At 62.9% G+C, this 17,573-nt stretch overlaps 1 protein-coding gene across 4 annotated transcripts; it reads left to right on the forward strand.

Annotated features, from left to right (window-relative positions):
* The first annotated feature begins 3,175 nt into the window (after positions 1 to 3,175).
* RHPN1 (rhophilin Rho GTPase binding protein 1) lies at positions 3,176 to 16,172 on the forward strand. 4 transcript variants are annotated; one of them, XM_008001763.3, is made up of 15 exons: positions 3,177 to 3,358; positions 9,369 to 9,463; positions 10,322 to 10,450; positions 10,761 to 10,836; positions 11,649 to 11,726; positions 12,076 to 12,200; positions 12,292 to 12,458; positions 12,699 to 12,892; positions 13,211 to 13,367; positions 13,443 to 13,556; positions 13,972 to 14,166; positions 14,644 to 14,720; positions 14,934 to 15,080; positions 15,169 to 15,330; positions 15,798 to 16,172. In XM_008001763.3, the coding sequence occupies exons 1-15, from the start codon at positions 3,299 to 3,301 to the stop codon at positions 16,011 to 16,013; spliced, it is 1,992 nt and encodes a 663-aa protein (XP_007999954.3). In that variant the 5' UTR covers positions 3,177 to 3,298; the 3' UTR covers positions 16,014 to 16,172. The 4 variants fall into 4 exon arrangements, with proteins under 4 accessions (XP_007999951.3, XP_007999954.3, XP_007999952.3 ...); XM_008001761.3 differs by having other exon boundaries at positions 3,178 to 3,358; positions 9,348 to 9,463; XM_008001762.3 differs by having other exon boundaries at positions 3,179 to 3,358; positions 9,348 to 9,463; positions 13,446 to 13,556.
* Positions 16,173 to 17,573: the final 1,401 nt, after the last annotated feature.

The following is a 17,573-nucleotide window of genomic DNA, read 5'->3' on the forward strand; positions in this document are numbered from 1 at the left end:
TGGGCGTAATTACACCAAGGAAATCAGCAAATGCTAAAATCAGGGCTCCTCCCCACCCGATCGCTGCTTTAATCCCTCATTTTGTTGGCGCTTATCTTCCAGTGGCTTCCTGAGAAAGAGGTTGAACGGGCAAGAAAAACCTGTGAATATATTCCACAGCTGAAAATATCCTTATTGTACTCCCCAACCTGATTTTAGCTGAGCATAACATTCACATTTAGAATATTTTCCTTCAGTGGCCGGGCACGGTGGCTCATGCCTGTAATCCCAGCACTTTAGGAGGCCGAGCCAGGCAGATCGCTTGAGTAGTTCAGGAGTGCAAGACCAGCCTGGTCAACATGATGAAACCCCGTCTCTATTAAAAATACAAAAATTAGCCAGGTGTGGTGGCGCACACCTGTAATCCCAGCTACTCAGGAGGCGGAAGTATGAGAATTGACTGAACCCCAGAGGTGGAGATTGCAGTGAGCCGAGATTGCGCCTCTGCACTCCAGCCTAGGTGACAAGAGCACGACTTCATCTCAATCAATCAATCAATCAATCAATCAATAAAATAGTTGAATATTTTGCTTCAGGAAACAGCACCCTGCAGGGAGGGGAAGTCTTATGACCCTCAAAATTTGAGAGCCGCTCTTAACCTCCCAATGGCCTCTGTCTGCTGAACCAAGAAACCTGCAAAACTGCTGAGCAAACAAATATGTAAGAACTGGATACCATTTCAGTCACACATGCTTGCTGAAGGCCGCTAATACGGTAATTAGCCTCCTGTACACACAGCAGACTCTGAAGACTGCTAAGAGAGTTTGGGTCTCTGCTGGTACAGGACCTCGGTAGCCTGCAAGGAGATGACTCCCGTGGAAGTCCCCACACAAGTGCACCCAGTGTGAACTGTGGAAGCATCAGCCCATGCTCAGGTCCGCGACTAAGATGGCCAGGAGCCCCTGCCCTTGAGGAAACTTGGGCCACAGAGCTGCTGGTGAAGGGGGCAGGTGAAGGTCTCACCTAGCCTGTGTGATTCAGGCAGAAGTGAGAAGGACAGGTGGGAACTCACCAGGCGGACGACAAGCTGAAGGACTCCCAGGGAGCAGACGCTTCAAGGGCCCCAAAAGACGAGGAGAAAGAAAAAAAAAAAAAAGGCCGAGTGTGGTGGCTCATCCCTGTAATCCCAGCACCTTTGGGAGGTCAAGGCAGACGAATTGCTGGGCAACATGGCGAAACCCTGTCTCTACAAAATATACAAAACTTAGCCAGGTGTGGTGGTGCAAGCCTGTAGTCCCAGCTACTCAGGAGGCTGAGGTGGGAGGATCACATGAGCCCAGGAGGTGGAGGCTGCAGTGAGCTGTGATCGTGCCACTGCACTCCAGCCTGGGCAACAGAGTGAGACCCTGTCTCAAAAGGCCAGGAGTGGAGGACAGGCCTTGGCCAGGAGGTTCGGCGCGACCAGCAGGGGCCTCATAAGAAGACTGTTGAGCCGGGCGTGGTGGCTCAAGCCTGTAATCCCAGCACTTTGGGAGGCCGAGACGGGCGGATCACGAGGTCAGGAGATCGAGTCCATCCTGGCTAACACAGTGAAACCCCGTCTCTACTAAAAAATACAAAAAAATAGCCGGGCGAGGTGGCGGGCGCCTGTAGTCCCAGCTATTCGGGAGGCTGAGGCAGGAGAATGGCGTAAACCCGGGAGGCGGAGCTTGCAGTGAGCTGAGATCCGGCCACTGCACTCCAGCCTGGGCGACAGAGCGAGACTCCGTCTCAAAAAAAAAAAAAAAAAAAAAAAAGACTGTTGGTGGGAGGAGCCTGCTGCAGATAGATGGCTGCGGCAGACCACGGAGCTTAGCCTTCAGGATTGAGATCTGGGGATGACAGGCTCATGTGTGCTTGTTGTGGGGTGGGGCGCACAGGCACGAGAATGAGCCCAGGACTCAGCTCCCAGGCTCGGCTGGGCCTGTGGTGGGGCAGTCAACATGGATAAGGCCTGGGCTTCAGAGGAACTTGATGAACAGGAGCCGTGGTTACCATCTGTGCCCTGGCCTTCCTTCCCTTCAAAGGTTGTGTTCTGAGCTAAGGAAACCCACATGAAATCTGAGCGGGCTCCGAAGTCACCAGACACCTAGGGAAGTATGGAAGGCTGGGAAGGACACACACAGCCGGGTGAGCCCCGCAGGGAGCAGTGCGGGCTCAAGGCTTCCAGTCCTGGGGTTGCAGGCCAGTTCTCCAAGCAGGTGGTCCTGGAGGCAAGCTGGTTCTGAAAGTAGGTTCTGAAAACAGATCAGTCCAGGAAGCAAGCTCTGGAAGTAAAGAGATTCAGAAAGCAGGTTCGTTCTGGAAACAAGTTCTACAAACAGGTAGTTCTGAAAGCACGTGGGTTCCAGAGATAGGTGCTAGAAGGAGGTGGGTTCTGTACCGAGGTTCTGGAAGGAGGCGGAGTCTGGATGGAGGTTCTGGAAGGAGGCGGGTTCTGGACTGAGGTTCTGGAAGGCGGCGGATTCTGGAAGGAGGTTCTGAAAGGCGGCGGGTTCTGGACGGAGGTTCTGGAAGGAGGCGGATTCTGGAAGGAGGCGGGTTCTGGAGGCCGATTTTGGAAGCAGGACGCCACCGACAGACGCACCTCGGACTGGGGCCAGGCCTGGAGCCTCCGCTCCGCGGGCAGAGAGAAGAAAGCAGGCATTGTCGGAGAACTCACACAAGCACTTGTCCCTAACAAAACCGTTTTTAAAAACCCCATTGTGAACATTTTTGGAACAAGCCTCTTAGAGGGTCCCGTTGCCGGGGTGACGGGACGAAACGGCGCGGCCTGGCAGACTCCTGGAGTCCCCGCAAAGGGAGCCCAGGAGCCGGGCGCGCCGAAGCCAGGTCCGCTCTGACTCTCAGCTTGGGACGTTCCGTAGAGTTTTTCCTCCGTTTCCCGAACTTCTCCCGCAAGCTCTGCGGCAGCTGCGGCGCATGCGCAGTACAACCTGCCAGCCGGCCGCGGGCGTTCAGGCCTCGGTTGCCAGGGGTTACCGTCCCTCGGGCAAGCGGGGCTGGCCGTCCAGAGCCCGCCTTCCTAGAGCTCTGGTTGGCTGACATAGCTGTCCGTCGAAGCGGCATTGCCGCCTATTGGGCAACGGCCTGCTTGGCAAGCCGGACCCGTGCCACGCCCAGCCGCGCAGCGGGCCACCCCCACCTAGGAGGGACAGTCGGGGACCCGCGCGGGCACTGAGTAGCCCGCAGCCCGGGTGGTGCGGGAGGCCCTGGTCCGGCTGCGGAGCGCTGCTCGAGAGGCTGACTCCGAAGGACCCCCAGCGCGGCGGGCGCGGCGATGATCCTGGAGGAGAGGCCGGACGGCGCGGGCGCCGGCGAAGAGAGTTCGCGGCTGCAGGTGCGCAGCACTGGCGCGGTGGCGGGAGGAGGGGCCCGGAATCCCGGCCCTTTCCTGCCCCCACTCGAAGCGCGTTCCGGGCACCCCCCTCCCACGTCTCACTTGGCCCGGACGCAGGCAGGGAAACTGAGGCCAGAGCCTGCGTCCCTCCTCCTCTGAGCTCGGTGGAGGTGCTTCCAGGCCACTCATGTGAGCCAGGAAATGCGGGGAGCCAAAGTCTGGATCATCCTCATCGCTGAAGCGGGTCGGGGGACGCCCTCCTCGTGGCCCCCTTCTGGGCGGGTGTGGGCCTGGGCTCTGTGAGCGCCCTCGCCACACCCGCCGTCGTGTTCCTTTGCGGCACCTGTATAGCCTCCTTCCCTAGCTCGGTCCTCCCTCTGCACTGCTCAGGAACTGCGTGCCCATTGGGTGCACTGGTAGCTGCAGGCAGCGAAGCCTCCTGGGTATGGGAAATCGAGAGAGGTCTTCCCGGCTGTCCTCTCCTCACTTCCCAAACCTCCTCCCCTTCTGAAGTCCCTAACCCGGGGCGCTGACTGGGCAAGTGGGGGGGATGGGCAGGGCTATGGAGACCTGCTGAGTCTCTGCCCGGGAAGGAGGGGACGTCTGTGGGCCTTGCTCTGCAGTCCAGAGCCTGCGTGTTCCCTGCGGACCAGCTCGAGGCTGTCCCAGTGCTCCTGCCAGGCTCTGGGCGCCCATGCCCGTCGTGGGCTTTCGGCGGGGGGCTGCTCCTGCTCCTCGCCCCAGGTGAGCCTTTGATAGCACCTGGCCCTCCTCCCCTCTGGGACATCGGACTGCGTTGTCCCTGGTTCTACTCAGCTTCCATGTCTGGACTCAGGTCTCTTAGAGGAGGAGGCAGTGTTATCAGCCAAGGCTTGACTTCAGGTCACTGAGCTGCCGATGCTGACCATAGCCCTCAAGGACTCCCTTCCTGCCCACCCCTAGGCGTGCAAGAGGCTGCAGCACCTCCTGGGCACTGGAGGGAGAGGCAGCCTTTGCCTGACCCCTGTGAACTCGCTCTGGCAGGGCGGCCATGCCTGCAGGTGGCCTGGGACAGCAAAGTTGTTTTGGGTGGAATGTTTGGGAGGCTGTACAAACAAGATGTCCCAGAGGGCTCTGGAGGTGACGCTTTTCAGGCTGGGGGCTGTGCCCGGGCTCTCTGTCCTGGCCCTCCCTGGGCTGTCACCTTGGAAAGTCGGGGAGAAGCTGTTTCCAGGCTGCCATGTCTCTCGCAGTGTCCAGAAATGACCCCGCAGTCAGGGTACTGGGGAGGGGTCTGTGGGAGGTGGCCGGGGAGCGGGGGCAGGCCCTGTGTCACACACACACCACTCAGGCCGTCCTGCCATCTGGAAGGTCTTCCCTGATGCCTGCGGCCAGGCTGGAGTGAGGCCTGTTCTACCCCCATCAGGCTGGCCCCCAAACTGGCCCTAATGCTCGGAGTTCAGTGGTCAGGGGTCGGTCATTCCTCGGCTTAGAGACCACGCCTGGGCCTGAGGCCCTGTGGACGGGTCTGGGTGACTTGTATTTGCCCCGGGTATGATGAGAGTGTGCTTTGCGCTAGCGCTTACCTGGTGCCGGGGCCAGAGCCGCAGCTGGAGTCCTGCCATCGGTGCCTCCCAAGCCCTGGGCCTCAGCCCGTCTGAGGAACAGGGTGAATAAGTGGCCAAGGCTGCCAAGCTGGTAAGGGGAGAAGCCTGGCACGGCCCAGGGCGGCCAACCCAGCTGCCATCCCTCCCACAGGGGCTGCAGGAGCTCCCGGGGGAGGACCACAGAGAATACAGCCTGGCTGGATGCAGGTCCTGTGGTTTCCTCGGGAGGTCAAGGGAGGCCAGTGAGAGAAGGGGGAGCGGGCTGATGAGGGAGAGCGTTGGAGCAGCAGGTGGGCAGGGTGACTGTGCCCCCCTTGCCTGGTCTCCAGCATGCCGAGTGGGTCAGCCTGAGGTTCCCTGGCCTGGCTGGACAGGAGCACCCTCTGGGTGCTGGTTACAAAGGGATTCCCAGGCCCCTGCCCAGGTAGATTGGGCTCCAGGAAGAGGGGCGCTCAGGAACCACCAGCGCCTGGGTGCCCCAGGGAGCATCAGAGAGAGTGGGGGTCCCTGGCGTGAGTGGCCAGTCTGTGATCCCTCTGGCGTGCGTGCTGCTTGTAGCCCCGCATCCCAGGAGACCCCTGTGTGCCAATGCCCATTGAATTCTGCTCCCTCATCAGTGGGGGGCAGAGATGGTGGGTCGGGTAGGTGCTATGTGTCCACCCTCCTGGAGCTTCCGGTTCTTGCATTCAGGTGAGACTTCAGTGGGGGCAGAGGAGAGGGATCCCTGAGATGGGTGGGTGTCAGCAGACAGGGTGCCCAGGGCCAGGGCTCTGAGGGGAAGAAGCTGGTTTGCTCCAGGTGGGTGGCCTCTGCCTGGGGACTGCCTGGCCCAGGGCCAGGGGATCCTGGGGGAGGGTGGAGGTCTGGCCCTGCTCTGATGTTTTGCTGTTCCCAGATCTGGGCTGGGATAACTGTCTCCACATTATGCCAGTCCCCAGGTCAGCCCCATTCTGGCCACGGCCACACTGTTTCCTCACGGGTAGAGGAGTCCCACTGTCAGGGTTAGGGGACTGTTTCTCTGTTCTCCGTCCCTCTCCATCAATGCACGGCCAGGCCCTTCATGTGTGGCTGCCTCTCGGGACCCCCGCAGACCATAGCCTCTCTGTTCCTTCCTAATGCAAGGTGGAAATGGTCACAGTAGGGTGTCAGGGCACCGTGGGGGTGGGGGTGGGGGGGCTCCAGGTCACCTTTGTCTCCAGAGGATGGGAGGGTGTAGCAGGAGCAGGGGGCTGAACACCTGTGTCCACGCCCCTTCTGCTGGGCACAACCTTCAGCCCAGTGTGGAAAGTGGGGCATGGGCCTCCCCCTCCAAGGTCTACCCAGCCTCAAAGGTCCAGCTCGGGTCTGCTCATCCCCATGTAGGCCAGGAAGTCACTTGGCCAGCAGGGAGCACTGCAGGTGGGGAGGCCGAGGAATGGCCCAGGGCCACGGCAGGTGCCTGTGGGGCTCTGAGGGGCCAGGCTCCCCACAGCTCTCCTGGGGCCAGGAGGGGAGCAGGGACCTGGCTGGGTGTCTGATGCCCGTTGCACAGCCAGAGCCCTTAAAGCCACTGGAGCCTTGCAGTGGGGCCTTTGCAGGGAGGGGTGTAGTGCAGTGGGTGGCACGGGGGTCTCCTAGGTACTGGGCAGAGGCCCTCAAGGTGGTAGTGCAGGTGGGAAAGATAGGGATGGGAGGCAGGGGTGGGCAGGCCTCAAGTTCAGGCAGCTTCTCAGATCTGAGGCGCCCGTGCCTCTCCCACCTGTGGGCCTCTCCAGCCTGAGCCCCTGAAGCAGCTCTGGAGGGAATTTCTTTTCTGGAGGAGGCGGGAGTGGGAAACGGGAGCAGGATGAGGGTTCCCAAGTGCACATTGGCCCGTCCCCTGCTGGGTGGTGTCCACGGGGACAGAGCTCGGCTGGGGGGAGGCCAGCGTCCTGGGCCAGCACACCCTCCTCCCAGCCACCATGGCCTCTCTGCTTTGGCCCTTTAGCGCTTGTGTCCCTCCCCCCAGCCCCTAAGCACCGGCTCATCTTCAGTTCGGGGAGCTCCATCAGGCTCCCTCACCCCCAGCACTTAGCAGGAGGCTGCTGGTGTGGGTGTCCAGGGGATGGCACAGGTGTCCAGCAGACGGCGCAGGGGTTTGGAGGATGGCACAGGTGTCTGGTGGACGGCACGGGTGTCCAGGGAACGGCGTGGGAGTTTGGGGGGTGGTGTGGGTTCCAGGGGATAGCGCAGGGGTTTGGGGATGGTGTGGGTTCCAGGGGATAGCGCAGGGGTTTGGGGATGGTGTGGGTTCCAGGGGACAGCGCAGGGGTTTGGGGATGGTGTGGGTTCCAGGGGACAGCGCAGGGGTTTGGGGATGGTGTGGGTTCCAGGGGACAGCGCAGGGGTTTGGGGATGGTGTGGGTTCCAGGGGATAGCGCAGGGGTTTGGGGGGTGGTGTGGGTTCCAGGGGATAGCGCAGGGGTTTGGGGGATGGTGTGGGTTCCAGGGGACAGCGCAGGGGTTTGGGGGATGGTGTGGGTTCCAGGGGATAGCGCAGGGGTTTGGGGTGGTGTGGGTTCCGAGGGACAGTGCAGGGGTTTGGGGATGGTGTGGGTTCCAAGGGACGGTGCCTTATCCTCCAGTCTGTCTCTGCCTTCCTATGGCCACTTCCATGTGGCTGTGTTCACATTTCCCATCTCTTATAAGGACCCTTGTCACTGCGATTAAGGACCCCCCCTACTCCAGGGTGGCCTCATCTTAACTCATTATATCTGCAAAGACCCTATTTCTAGACAAATTGCACTCACATGTACTGGGAGTTAGGACTTGAACCTGTCTTTTGTGGGGACACAATTCACCCATAATAGATGGTCACCCGCTCAGCTGGCTGCTGTGAGCTTGGGGGGCAGGACGAGCAGGCCTTCTGTCTAGGAAATCAAATCATTCCTGTATAATGGGAATAAACTAATTACAATGCAGACAAAGGTCTCATTCACATTAGCAAAAATAACTCTCTGTAGATATCTAGGGGAAACCCAGGAAAACACATGTGAGCTCTTTACGGGGAAGACGGAAAGGCCTGAGAGACGTGTGTGCGTGGAGAGGGTGCCAGGTCCACAGAGGGGAAGACCCAGTGCCATGTGCACGTTGGCCCCATGAATCCGCAGCTTCATGCAGTGTCGGGTCAGTTTCATGGTGGCAGGATTCATCTTCAGACACGACAAGGTCCTGGGACAGAAGAGGTCCTGTCTCCCGACAAGGGCGGGAAGCAGTCCCAGGAGCCACCAGAGGCCTTGTCTTGCTGCTGACTGGCAGAAATGGCCAGATGGCCGCACCTGACACAGACCAGGCTCACCCAAGGGCTGGGTGGGAGTCAGTGTCCCTGAGCAGCGAGCCCTGAGCAGCACTGTGGGTCTCAAAGCCTGGAAGGAGTGGGTGCTGGAGAGGCAAGCCAGCCGGCCCACGCCTGGGAGCCCACCCAGAGAACAGCCACAGGTAGCTGCAAAGAATCTTGTCGGGGTGGAGACCCAGGCATTCCCACGCAGCCATGGGGAAGAGCTGGGGGGAGGGGCATGGTGAGAGGGAGGGACACATGAGGATCGCACAGGCAGGACCCCAACACCACAAGGATGGGGTAGGCTGAGGCATGAAACTGGATCACCCTGGAGTGAAATTTAAGCCCCAGCAGATTCGCACCACTTAAGAAGACACAGGAGCCATGAAAGTCCAGAAGGGGCCCTGCCGGGCATGCCCTGCTCTTTCGCCATGGGTGGTGCTGGGCAGGGCCGTGGGGGTGCAATCTGTGGGTACAAGGCTCAGAGTCTCTTCTCTGTGGATGGGGAGTGCACAGGTCTGCGTTCACTTCGAGAACCATTCCCAAAGTCGGACTGCAGCCTCTGCACCAACCATCGGGTGCCAGTGGCTGCCCCCAGAGCCTCAGGGACACTGTCCTTTGAGCCCACACCTAAACCCACACGGGAATGGTTGGGAGGCATGGGTGAATTGGATGGAAAAAAATTGGGGGGGATCCCAGAATGAAATCCAGAAGTGCAGAAGGAGACCCAGAAGAATCCTATTGTGAGGGGCAGCAGGCCGCCCCCTGCAGAGCTCCTGGAGCCCTACTTGTCCAGGCCGCCTGGTGAGGCCCTCGCTCCTGGTGTCCTTGGCAGGTGCCAGCCTCCCCTCCCAACCCCCGTCACAAGTCAGCAGCATCCCCCCACACCACGTCCTTCTGCACTGACTGCCTCCTGGCCCTGCTCTGGCTGGGCCCATATTCACACTGGCTCTGTCCAGCCCCTCCTTGTGAAGTCAGCTCCAGCCCCAGCCCATGGAGGCCACCCCGTTACCCTTGGGCAGGCTGCACTCCTCTCAGTGGCTGGCGAGGCACAGCCTGGTGCGGGCTCCACAGGGTCGGGCCGTGATCCCCTGTGGCCTCCCTGCAGGGCTGTGACTCCCTGGTGCAGATGCAGTGCGGCCAGCTGCAGAGCCGCAGGGCCCGGATTCACCAGCAGATTGACAAGGAGCTGCAGATGCGGACGGGTGCTGAGAACCTCTACAGGTGAGTGCCTGAGGCCACCCGGCCCCAGGAGCAGGGCTGACCTGGGTGAGGGGGGCAGGACAGCCACCCAGGCAGGTGTCTGCCCCATGGCCGGGTCAGGGAGACAGGGGCATGAGCAGATGGGTCCTGGGGGGCACACAGTACACGTGATGCCCAGCCATGACCCTCACAGACCTGCCTTCACGGACCTCTGTGCTGGGCCGGAGGTGCCAGGAAACCAGTGTCCCTGCCGGGTGTGCAGCTTGGGAAGCCCCAACAGTGCACGTGGGGGCTTCTCAGAAGAGCCATGGTTGAGGCTGAGCTGTGGCAGGTGACGGCGCATCCCAAGGTTGGGGACCTGGGAGAGGGGTGGAAGACCCGAGCTGCCTGTTCCTCAGAGCACGCCACGTGTGAGCCGCACGTGTGTGTGTGAGTGCCCTTCAGTACCCTTAGCACCTGCTGCCTCCCTGCCCCCATCCTGGCCTTCTTTGGGGACCCCTGGTCCCTTTGCCGGGCCCTGATGCAGGCACAGAGAGGGGTGTGGCTCTCACCCACCATCCAAGGAAGTGGTGTTTGAGTGCTGTCGAGGGCTGTATGAGCCCCAAAGAAAGCCATGGCGCTGAGGGAGGTGCCCACAGGCCAGAGTCAGAACATGCAGGTGCTGGGGTCGGGGTGATGAACTGTAGGGGGTATCACCTGTGAGCCCCCGGATGCCACTGTTGCACCTGCCCCACCCATGGGGGACAGACCCCATCAGCGACATCCTCTGCAGGGTGGGCTCGGAGCTCCGACAGATCAGCTGGCAGGAGGGCGGCAGTGGGCACGGGGCCTTTGGCTCTACCTTGGGGCTGGGCTTTCAACTGCCACGGCCTCCCTCAGAGCCACCAGCAACAACCGGGTGAGAGAGACGGTCGCCCTGGAGCTGAGCTACGTCAACTCCAACCTGCAGCTGCTGAAAGAGGAGCTGGAGGAGCTCAGCGGTGGTGTGGACCCTGGCCAGCATGGGAGGTGCGGATGGGGGCCGGGACAGCGCGCACGCGTGCATGTGTGTATGTGTGTTGGACCCTGGCCAGCATGGGAGGTGCGGATGGGGGCCGGGATAGCGCGCACGCATGCATGTGTGTGCACGTGCTTCTGGAGCGGTTTAGGATGGTGGTGGGGTGCGCAGGTGCAAGGACACCCCGCAGGACACAGGCGCACGTGTGCACCCATGAGGGAGGGAGGCACCCTGTGCCACAGAGCCCTAGGAGTGGACCCCCGGCTGCCGTGTGCAGCAGGGTTTGGCCTTACAGTCTGAAGTTGATGCTTCTGGTTGTAGTGAAGCTGTCACTGTCCCCATGATCCCCCTGGGCCTGAAGGAGACCAAGGAGCTGGACTGGTCTACACCACTGAAGGTAGGCACTGGCCTACAAGCTCTGAGGGACACAGCCCTGCCCTGGGACCAAGGGGGTCTTGGAGGCTTCCTGGTCCAGCTGTCTCATTGAACAGATAGGGAAACTGAGGCCCAGAGGGAGGGAGGGCTGAAAGGGACACCAGGGACCTGGCAGAAGTGGCCACAGAGACCCAGCCTCTGCTGCGTTCAGGGCCCACACTGGTGCCTGCGCCCCAGGCTGGGGCTGATCCCATAGAGTGGGTATGAACACATGGCCTGCCCTCGGACAGGCAATGCCCTAAGAGGATGGGGCCTGGAAGCCCCAGCCGGGGCACAGGGTCCAGATTCGCCCACAGAGGGCACCACCGGCTTGGGACCACACACCCAGCACTGACTCATGAGGGTCCTGGAGAGGGCTCAGACCCCAGAACAGACTGGCACTGCCCGGCAGGGCCCTGCAGGAGCCACTGACTGTGTTCAGTGTTGGAGTCACTGAGTGGCAGATGGCACCTGCCTCCCGGCCATGGGGATGAATAAGGAAATGCACATAAAAGTAGCGCTGAGTCTCCAGGCGCCACCTCTGTGATGGGAAACCCCAGGGCCAGAGGGGCTCCAAGCTGCATCAACCCACCAGGTCCCTCCGTACAGTTGGCCCCAGCCCTTCTCTAGGGCTTCTCCTGAGGGGCCCAGAGCCCCCAACCTGCATGGCAGCCAGCCTGCTGTGCGACACAGCCCTCCTCCACCATGAGTCTTTCTCCACGGTGGGTTGGGAGACCTCAGGGAAGGATGCCAGGCACAGGGGTACTGTGGATGCCAACACCTGCCCCCCATCAGGAGCTGATCTTGGTGCACTTTGGAGAGGACGGCACTTCCTACGAGGCAGAAATCAGAGAGCTGGAGGCCCTGCGGCAGGTGTGTGGTTCCCCCGCCCGCCCACCCTCCTGCAGTCCTAGGAGACACATGCAGAGGCTGAGGCTTAAGTCAGGCACAGACGGCGGAGCTCAGTGTGGACGTCTGGAGGATGTGGGGAGACGGGCGCACCAAGGACCCTGTGTGCGCAGACCCAGCCGGGGCATGTCGAGGGGTTGGCAGGTGGCCCCGGTGCCGCACGCTGCTGGCCTTTGGGAGTTGCGGCTGCCCAGGGCCCCGCTGGCTTTGCCTCCCCGCCCCCCATGGTGCTGATGCCCATGGGACTTCCCAGGGCAGTGTGTGAGAGTGGGATGGGCCAGGGCGGTGGGGCCCAGCGGCTCCTGCCCTGCAGGCCATGCGGACCCCCAGCCGGAACGAGGCGGGCCTGGAGCTGCTCACAGCCTACTATAACCAGCTGTGCTTCCTGGACGCGCGCTTCCTCACCCCTGCCAGGAGCCTCGGGCTCTTCTTCCACTGGTAGGGGCTCTGCGGGCGGGGGCACCCTGGGGAGGGGAGGCCTGGCCTCGGGAACTGTGGGAACTCCGCCCAGCCTGACCTGACACTGCAGGTACGACTCGCTTACTGGGGTCCCGGCCCAGCAGCGCGCCCTGGCCTTCGAGAAGGGCAGCGTTCTCTTCAACATCGGCGCCCTCCACACGCAGATTGGGGCGCGCCAGAACCGCTCCTGCGCCGAGGGTGCCCACCGCGCTGTGGAGGCCTTCCAGAGGGCCGCTGGTGAGGGCGGCCCAGGCCGTGGGGGGACAGGGTGTGGTGCCAGGGTGTTGCAGAGCCCCTTCTGCAGGGCAGGAGCTGGGGGGTGGTTAGGATGTCCGTCCCTCAGGTAGGGGGGCTGAGCACATCAGGCCCATGCGTGTCCCAGGAGCGGCCCTAGCTGGCCTCCCTGAGTGCTGCATGGGGCAGAGATGGGTAGGTCAGGGCCCTGCCTGTGTGAGCACCACCCCCCCCCCTCCGCAGGGACCTTCAGCCTCCTGAGGGAGAACTTCTCCCATGCGCCGAGCCCAGACATGAGCCCTGCGTCCCTCTGCGCACTGGAGCAGCTCATGATGGCCCAGGCCCAGGAATGTGTGTTTGAGGGCCTCTCACCCCCTGCCTCCATGGCCCCCCAAGACTGCCTGGCCCAGCTGCGCCTGGCGCAGGAGGCTGCCCAGGTGAGCTCAGGCACCCGTGTCAGGGTGCAGAGGGTGGGGCTGAGCTGGGGCCAGAGCCCAGGTCCAGGCAAGCGTGAGCTCTCCCGCCTCCTTCCTTGTGTGTCAGCCCCAAGCCGGCTGTTGTCCTGCTCCCGGTGGGGCTGGTCAGGAACCTGGGCGCCCAAGCCTCTGCCTCCAGGGAATAGCATGAAGCGGCAGGAACTGGGGTGCCAGGGAGGCTGCTGGGATGGTGGTCAGAGCGGGTGGAGGCTGGGTAGGGAGAAGCAGTCACCACCGGAGAGCGGGAGGCCCTCGCGTGCCTGCCATGTCCACCGGCAGGTGGCAGCCGAGTACAGACTAGTGCACCAGACCATGGCCCAGCCACCCATCCACGACTACATGCCCGTCTCCTGGACTGCCCTGGTGCATGTCAAGGCCGAGTACTTCCGCTCCCTGGCCCACTACCACGTAGCCATGGCCCTCTGCGACGGCTCCCGTGAGTGCCCACCGCACTTGCCCATGATGCTGCAAAGGCCCCCCGCTCAGGGCTCATGGCCTCTCTGTCCCCCAGCAGCAACCGAGGGAGAGCTCCCCACACACGAGCAGGTCTTCCTCCAGCCCCCCACCTCCTGCAAGCCCCAAGGCCCCGTGCTGCCGCAGGAGCTGGAGGAGCGCAGGCAGCTTGGTAAGGTGCCCATGGATGGAGGGCCCTGGGGGCTCAGATGGTCACCAACAGTGGCAGGGTGACCCCCCCACCACCCTCACGCTGTTTGCCACCTGGTGTCCCCATGCTAACGAGTTGGGCCACCTACCTATCCCTGGATGCCCTGTGCCTGATGGGTGACGGTCCAGCACAGGGGCCCCAGGAGTGCTGGCAGCCTCTGAGCAGGTGGGAGACCCCTGGGAGCAGCTTGTCCCTGGCCCCTTCTCTGTATGAGGCAGAGCCCTCCTGCACAGCCAGCTCCTCACCCCTGTGGCACACGCCTACAGCAAAAGTGGCTGTGATGAGCCCCACAGCCCTGGCTTTGCCCACTCCTTCTGCCACGTCCCAGGGCCTACAGGCCCACATGGTGTGTGACGTCCCAGTGCCCCGCGTACAGGCAAGGCACACCTGAAGCGCGCCATCCTGGGGCAGGAGGAGGCGCTGCGGCTGCACGCCCTGTGCCGCGTCCTGCGAGAGGTGGACCTGCTGCGGGCTGTGGTCGCCCAGACGCTGCAGCGCTCACTGGCCAAGTATGCGGAGCTTGACCGTGAGGATGACTTCTGTGAGACTGCCGAGGCCCCAGACATCCAGCGTGAGCAACCAGGGCCTGTGTGGGTGGCTGCATCCCCGGCCAGGGTGGGGGCCTTCGTCCTGGAGAAAGGGAGGCTGATTGCATTAAAGATCCAATCGCCATGATGAATTCAACAGCAGTAGCACTTTCCAGGCCGCAATCTCAGGCCCACAGAGCTGCCGGGCCCTTCAGGGGCCTGGGGGATGGCCACGCCCCTCAGCCCCTCCCTCCCTGCACTGGCCTACCCTGAGGGGAAGCCCACAGACCCGGGACAGGCACGCCTGGGAATTCAGGGAGGGATTCTGGGAGCCACTTGGGGCAGAGGAGGCCATGTGTTCAGGGCACATGGGGCAGCTCCCCCCACCATTGCAGTGCGGCCAGGCCAGGAGGTCAGAGGCGGGGCCTGTGTGCGCTTGGGGTCATGCCCTGCGCCCTGGAAAATCCCCGGGGCAGGTCTCCACAGGCTCCCAGCTTAGCTCTGCTCTTCCACCCTCTCAGCTAAGACCCACCAGAAGCCAGAGGCCAGGATGCCACGCCTGTCCCAGGGGAAGGGGCCTGACATCTTCCATCGGCTGGTGAGCACACCTGTCCCCAGGCACGGGCAGCTCGGGCTGCGTGGCTCTGACCAGCACATGGCCTCAGGCCGTTGATGGCGGTCCAGCCCTGCCCACCCACCCTGTGGAACCCCACGGTGTCCCTCGGTGCACAGGTTGGATGGACGTGCTAGTTAGGCGGGGTCTCCTCAGTGTGTGGCCCAGCTGGGCCTCTGACCTCTGAGCCCCCGCCAGGGGCCCCTGTCTGTGTTCTCAGCCAAGAACCGGTGGCGGCTGGTGGGGCCCGTCCACCTGACCCGAGGAGAGGGTGGCTTCGGCCTCACGCTTCGGGGAGACTCGCCTGTCCTCATCGCTGCTGTCATTCCAGGGAGCCAGGCCGCGGTAAGGGCCCCACCGGCCCCCTGAGGCTGAGTCCCCAGTGCCAGCCAGGGTGTCCTGTCCCCGCCTCACCATCCAAGTCTCCCCACAGGCGGCCGGCCTGAAGGAGGGTGACTACATTGTGTCAGTGAACGGGCAGCCGTGCAGGTGGTGGAGACATGCAGAGGTGGTGGCGGAGCTGAAGGCTGTGGGAGAGGCGGGTGCCAGCCTGCAGGTGGTGTCAGTGCTGCCCAGCTCTAGGCTGCCCACCTTGGTGAGCCCTGGGGGCCCCGGAGGGGTGGTGCCCAGCCTGCTGTCCCCACCCTGGCCCTGGGCGTGCCCTGGATGCTCGAGCAGCATTGGGAAGGGGAGGTGGGGCTGCGGGTAACCCTCCCCGGGCCGCCTCCTGGGCAGGGGCCACCTGTGCTGTGGCCTCCATCTGAGGGCTCCTGCCCTGACCCCGAGGATGCTGAGCCCACCCCTCACGGGGCCTCTGTATCCTCAGACTGGAGGCTTCTGGGCCAGGTGCTCCATCCCAGAAGTTTCATCTACGCAGCATGGTTGACCCAGGGTTGGGTGAAACCCATGGGGCCCCTACTATGTGGTCACCCTGATGGGAGCCCCCAAATAAGCCCCCCGTGTGCCAGCCCCTCCCAGGTGGTTCTCACCCCTCCCAGACTGGCTGCAGGTGGGGACAGGCCAGCAGTGGCTGACCACAGTCTGTCTCTGTCCCTGCTACAGGGGGACCGCCGACCCGCCCTGCTGGGCCCCAGGGGGCTTCTAAGCAGCCAGAGGGAGCATGGCTGCAAGACCCCGGCATCCACGTGGGCCAGCCCCCGGCCCCTCCTCAGCTGGAGCCGAAAAGCCCAGCAGGGCAAGCCTGGAGGCTGCTCCCAGCCCCGTGCCCCAGTGAAGCCAGCTCTGCCCTCATCCTCGAAGTGCCCAGGGTGGCTGTGAGGGCCAGGCTCCCTGCACACCTCAGCCCTGGCTCCAGCTGGTGGGAAGCACCAAGCATGCCCTCCCCACCCAGAGGACCTCTGGGCAATGCCTGCCCCGCCTCATGCCGGAGGCTTCCTCGGGCACCAGCCTGCCCATTAAAGACTATGGTCAGACCTGTCTGAGCCCAGTGATGGGAGCTGTGGCCTCTTCACCCACACACAGGAAGGGTGCCAGTCCCTCTGCCGGTCTGAGGTCAGCTTCCTGGGGCTGCCCCACCCTGAGGGCTCCTCACAGGAGGTGCACCTCTCAGTCATCACGTCTGTGCCCCCGGGCTCTGTCCACCCTGCTGCTGCCCTGGGCACAGACCCTGAGGTCTCAGTCCTGCCTCCAGCCAAGTTTCTGCCTGGTGCCCAGTGACTCCTGCTGGGCACCCCTTCGCTCGCTGCCCCTCCACCATGCCACCATGCAGCAGCCAGGCACACCCACAGCATCCGCAGACCCCTAGGCCGGGTCCCAGACACGGCCTTCCCCAAAAATACCTCCTGTTGTCCTGTCTGTGCATAGAGCAAGGGACTCCCCACCTCTGCACGCTGTGCTGGTCATCCCAGCAAGTGTCCCCTTTGCCCAGGAGTCCCCAGTGTCATGGCCCAGGTCTCATGCTGGCTCTAAGCCTGCCAGCCCTGCTGCCCACTTTGCTGTCCTGCTCCGAGCATAGGCGCCACCCTCCAGCTCCTGAGCATGTCACCTCTCCCTGAGCCTGGGGCCTGCACGGGCCCCTAGCCCTCCCCAGCCTGCTTGCGCCGTTCCTGCTGGCCTCCACAGGCTGTGAGCTTTCAGTGTCTCAAGCAGGGGAAGTGGGGGCTGCCTCCAGGCCTCTGTAGACTGGGTGGACAATGGCCCCCAAAGGCAGTCAGCAGGAGCACCGCCCCCAGGACCCCCACAGCAGTGGGCTCAGGACCTGGGCACCAAGGGGAGGGGGTGGGAAGTGCTGCAGAGCAGGGCAGGGCCGAGCTGCACCCGAGAGGAGCCACAGAGCCAGAGTGGGGGGCCTCACCAAGGGCCCCAGGGCCCAGCAGGTTCTGAAAGGGACAGGGCTGGTGGGAGTCATTCCCTGCAGCCACCAGGGGGCAGCCGCCACCTGCTCAGCAGCCCTGGGAGGCGGCACAGGCAGGTGCACCTTGGGAGGGCTGAAGCACAGACCCCGGGTGGCAAGGCAGCCCCCAGCTCTGCAAGACCCCTGCCCTCTCATCCAGTCCCTTCCAAGGGTCCCCAGGTGGGAGCAACCCGCCCTGCATCCCAAGCTCCAGTTCCAGGGTCCAGGACCCTGCGCTGCCACCTCCCTCATGCGTCAGCTGGGAAAATGGGGGTGCGAGTGGGGTGTTTGGGGTCCCAGAGATGCAGGCGCCGTGGTGCCATCTTCCTGAGCGGGAGGGTGGGGCTCCCCAGCCTTCCTGAGCCAGGGTGGGGGTCCAGGTCCCCCATTTGCCCTCCTGGGAAAATCCCTGTCTCAGCAGAATGGGCCAAGGTCATGCAGGTCTCCCCAGCACATATTAATTTGGTTAATAAAACTGTGCATCA

The sequence above is a fragment of the Chlorocebus sabaeus genome, chromosome 8, assembly GCF_047675955.1.
Source record: "Chlorocebus sabaeus isolate Y175 chromosome 8, mChlSab1.0.hap1, whole genome shotgun sequence".
NCBI classification, from domain to species: domain Eukaryota; kingdom Metazoa; phylum Chordata; class Mammalia; order Primates; family Cercopithecidae; genus Chlorocebus; species Chlorocebus sabaeus.

Bases quoted from the DNA above. Each gene is read 5' to 3' on its own strand.
- RHPN1 (XM_008001760.3), top strand. From the start codon at position 3,299: ATGATCCTGGAGGAGAGGCCGGACGGCGCGGGCGCCGGCGAAGAGAGT. The intron at 11,727-12,075 runs GTGTGTGGTTCC...CCTGCCCTGCAG, and splicing joins AGCTGGAGGCCCTGCGGCAG to GCCATGCGGACCCCCAGCCG. The intron at 12,459-12,698 runs GTGAGGGCGGCC...CCCCCTCCGCAG, and splicing joins GGCCTTCCAGAGGGCCGCTG to GGACCTTCAGCCTCCTGAGG.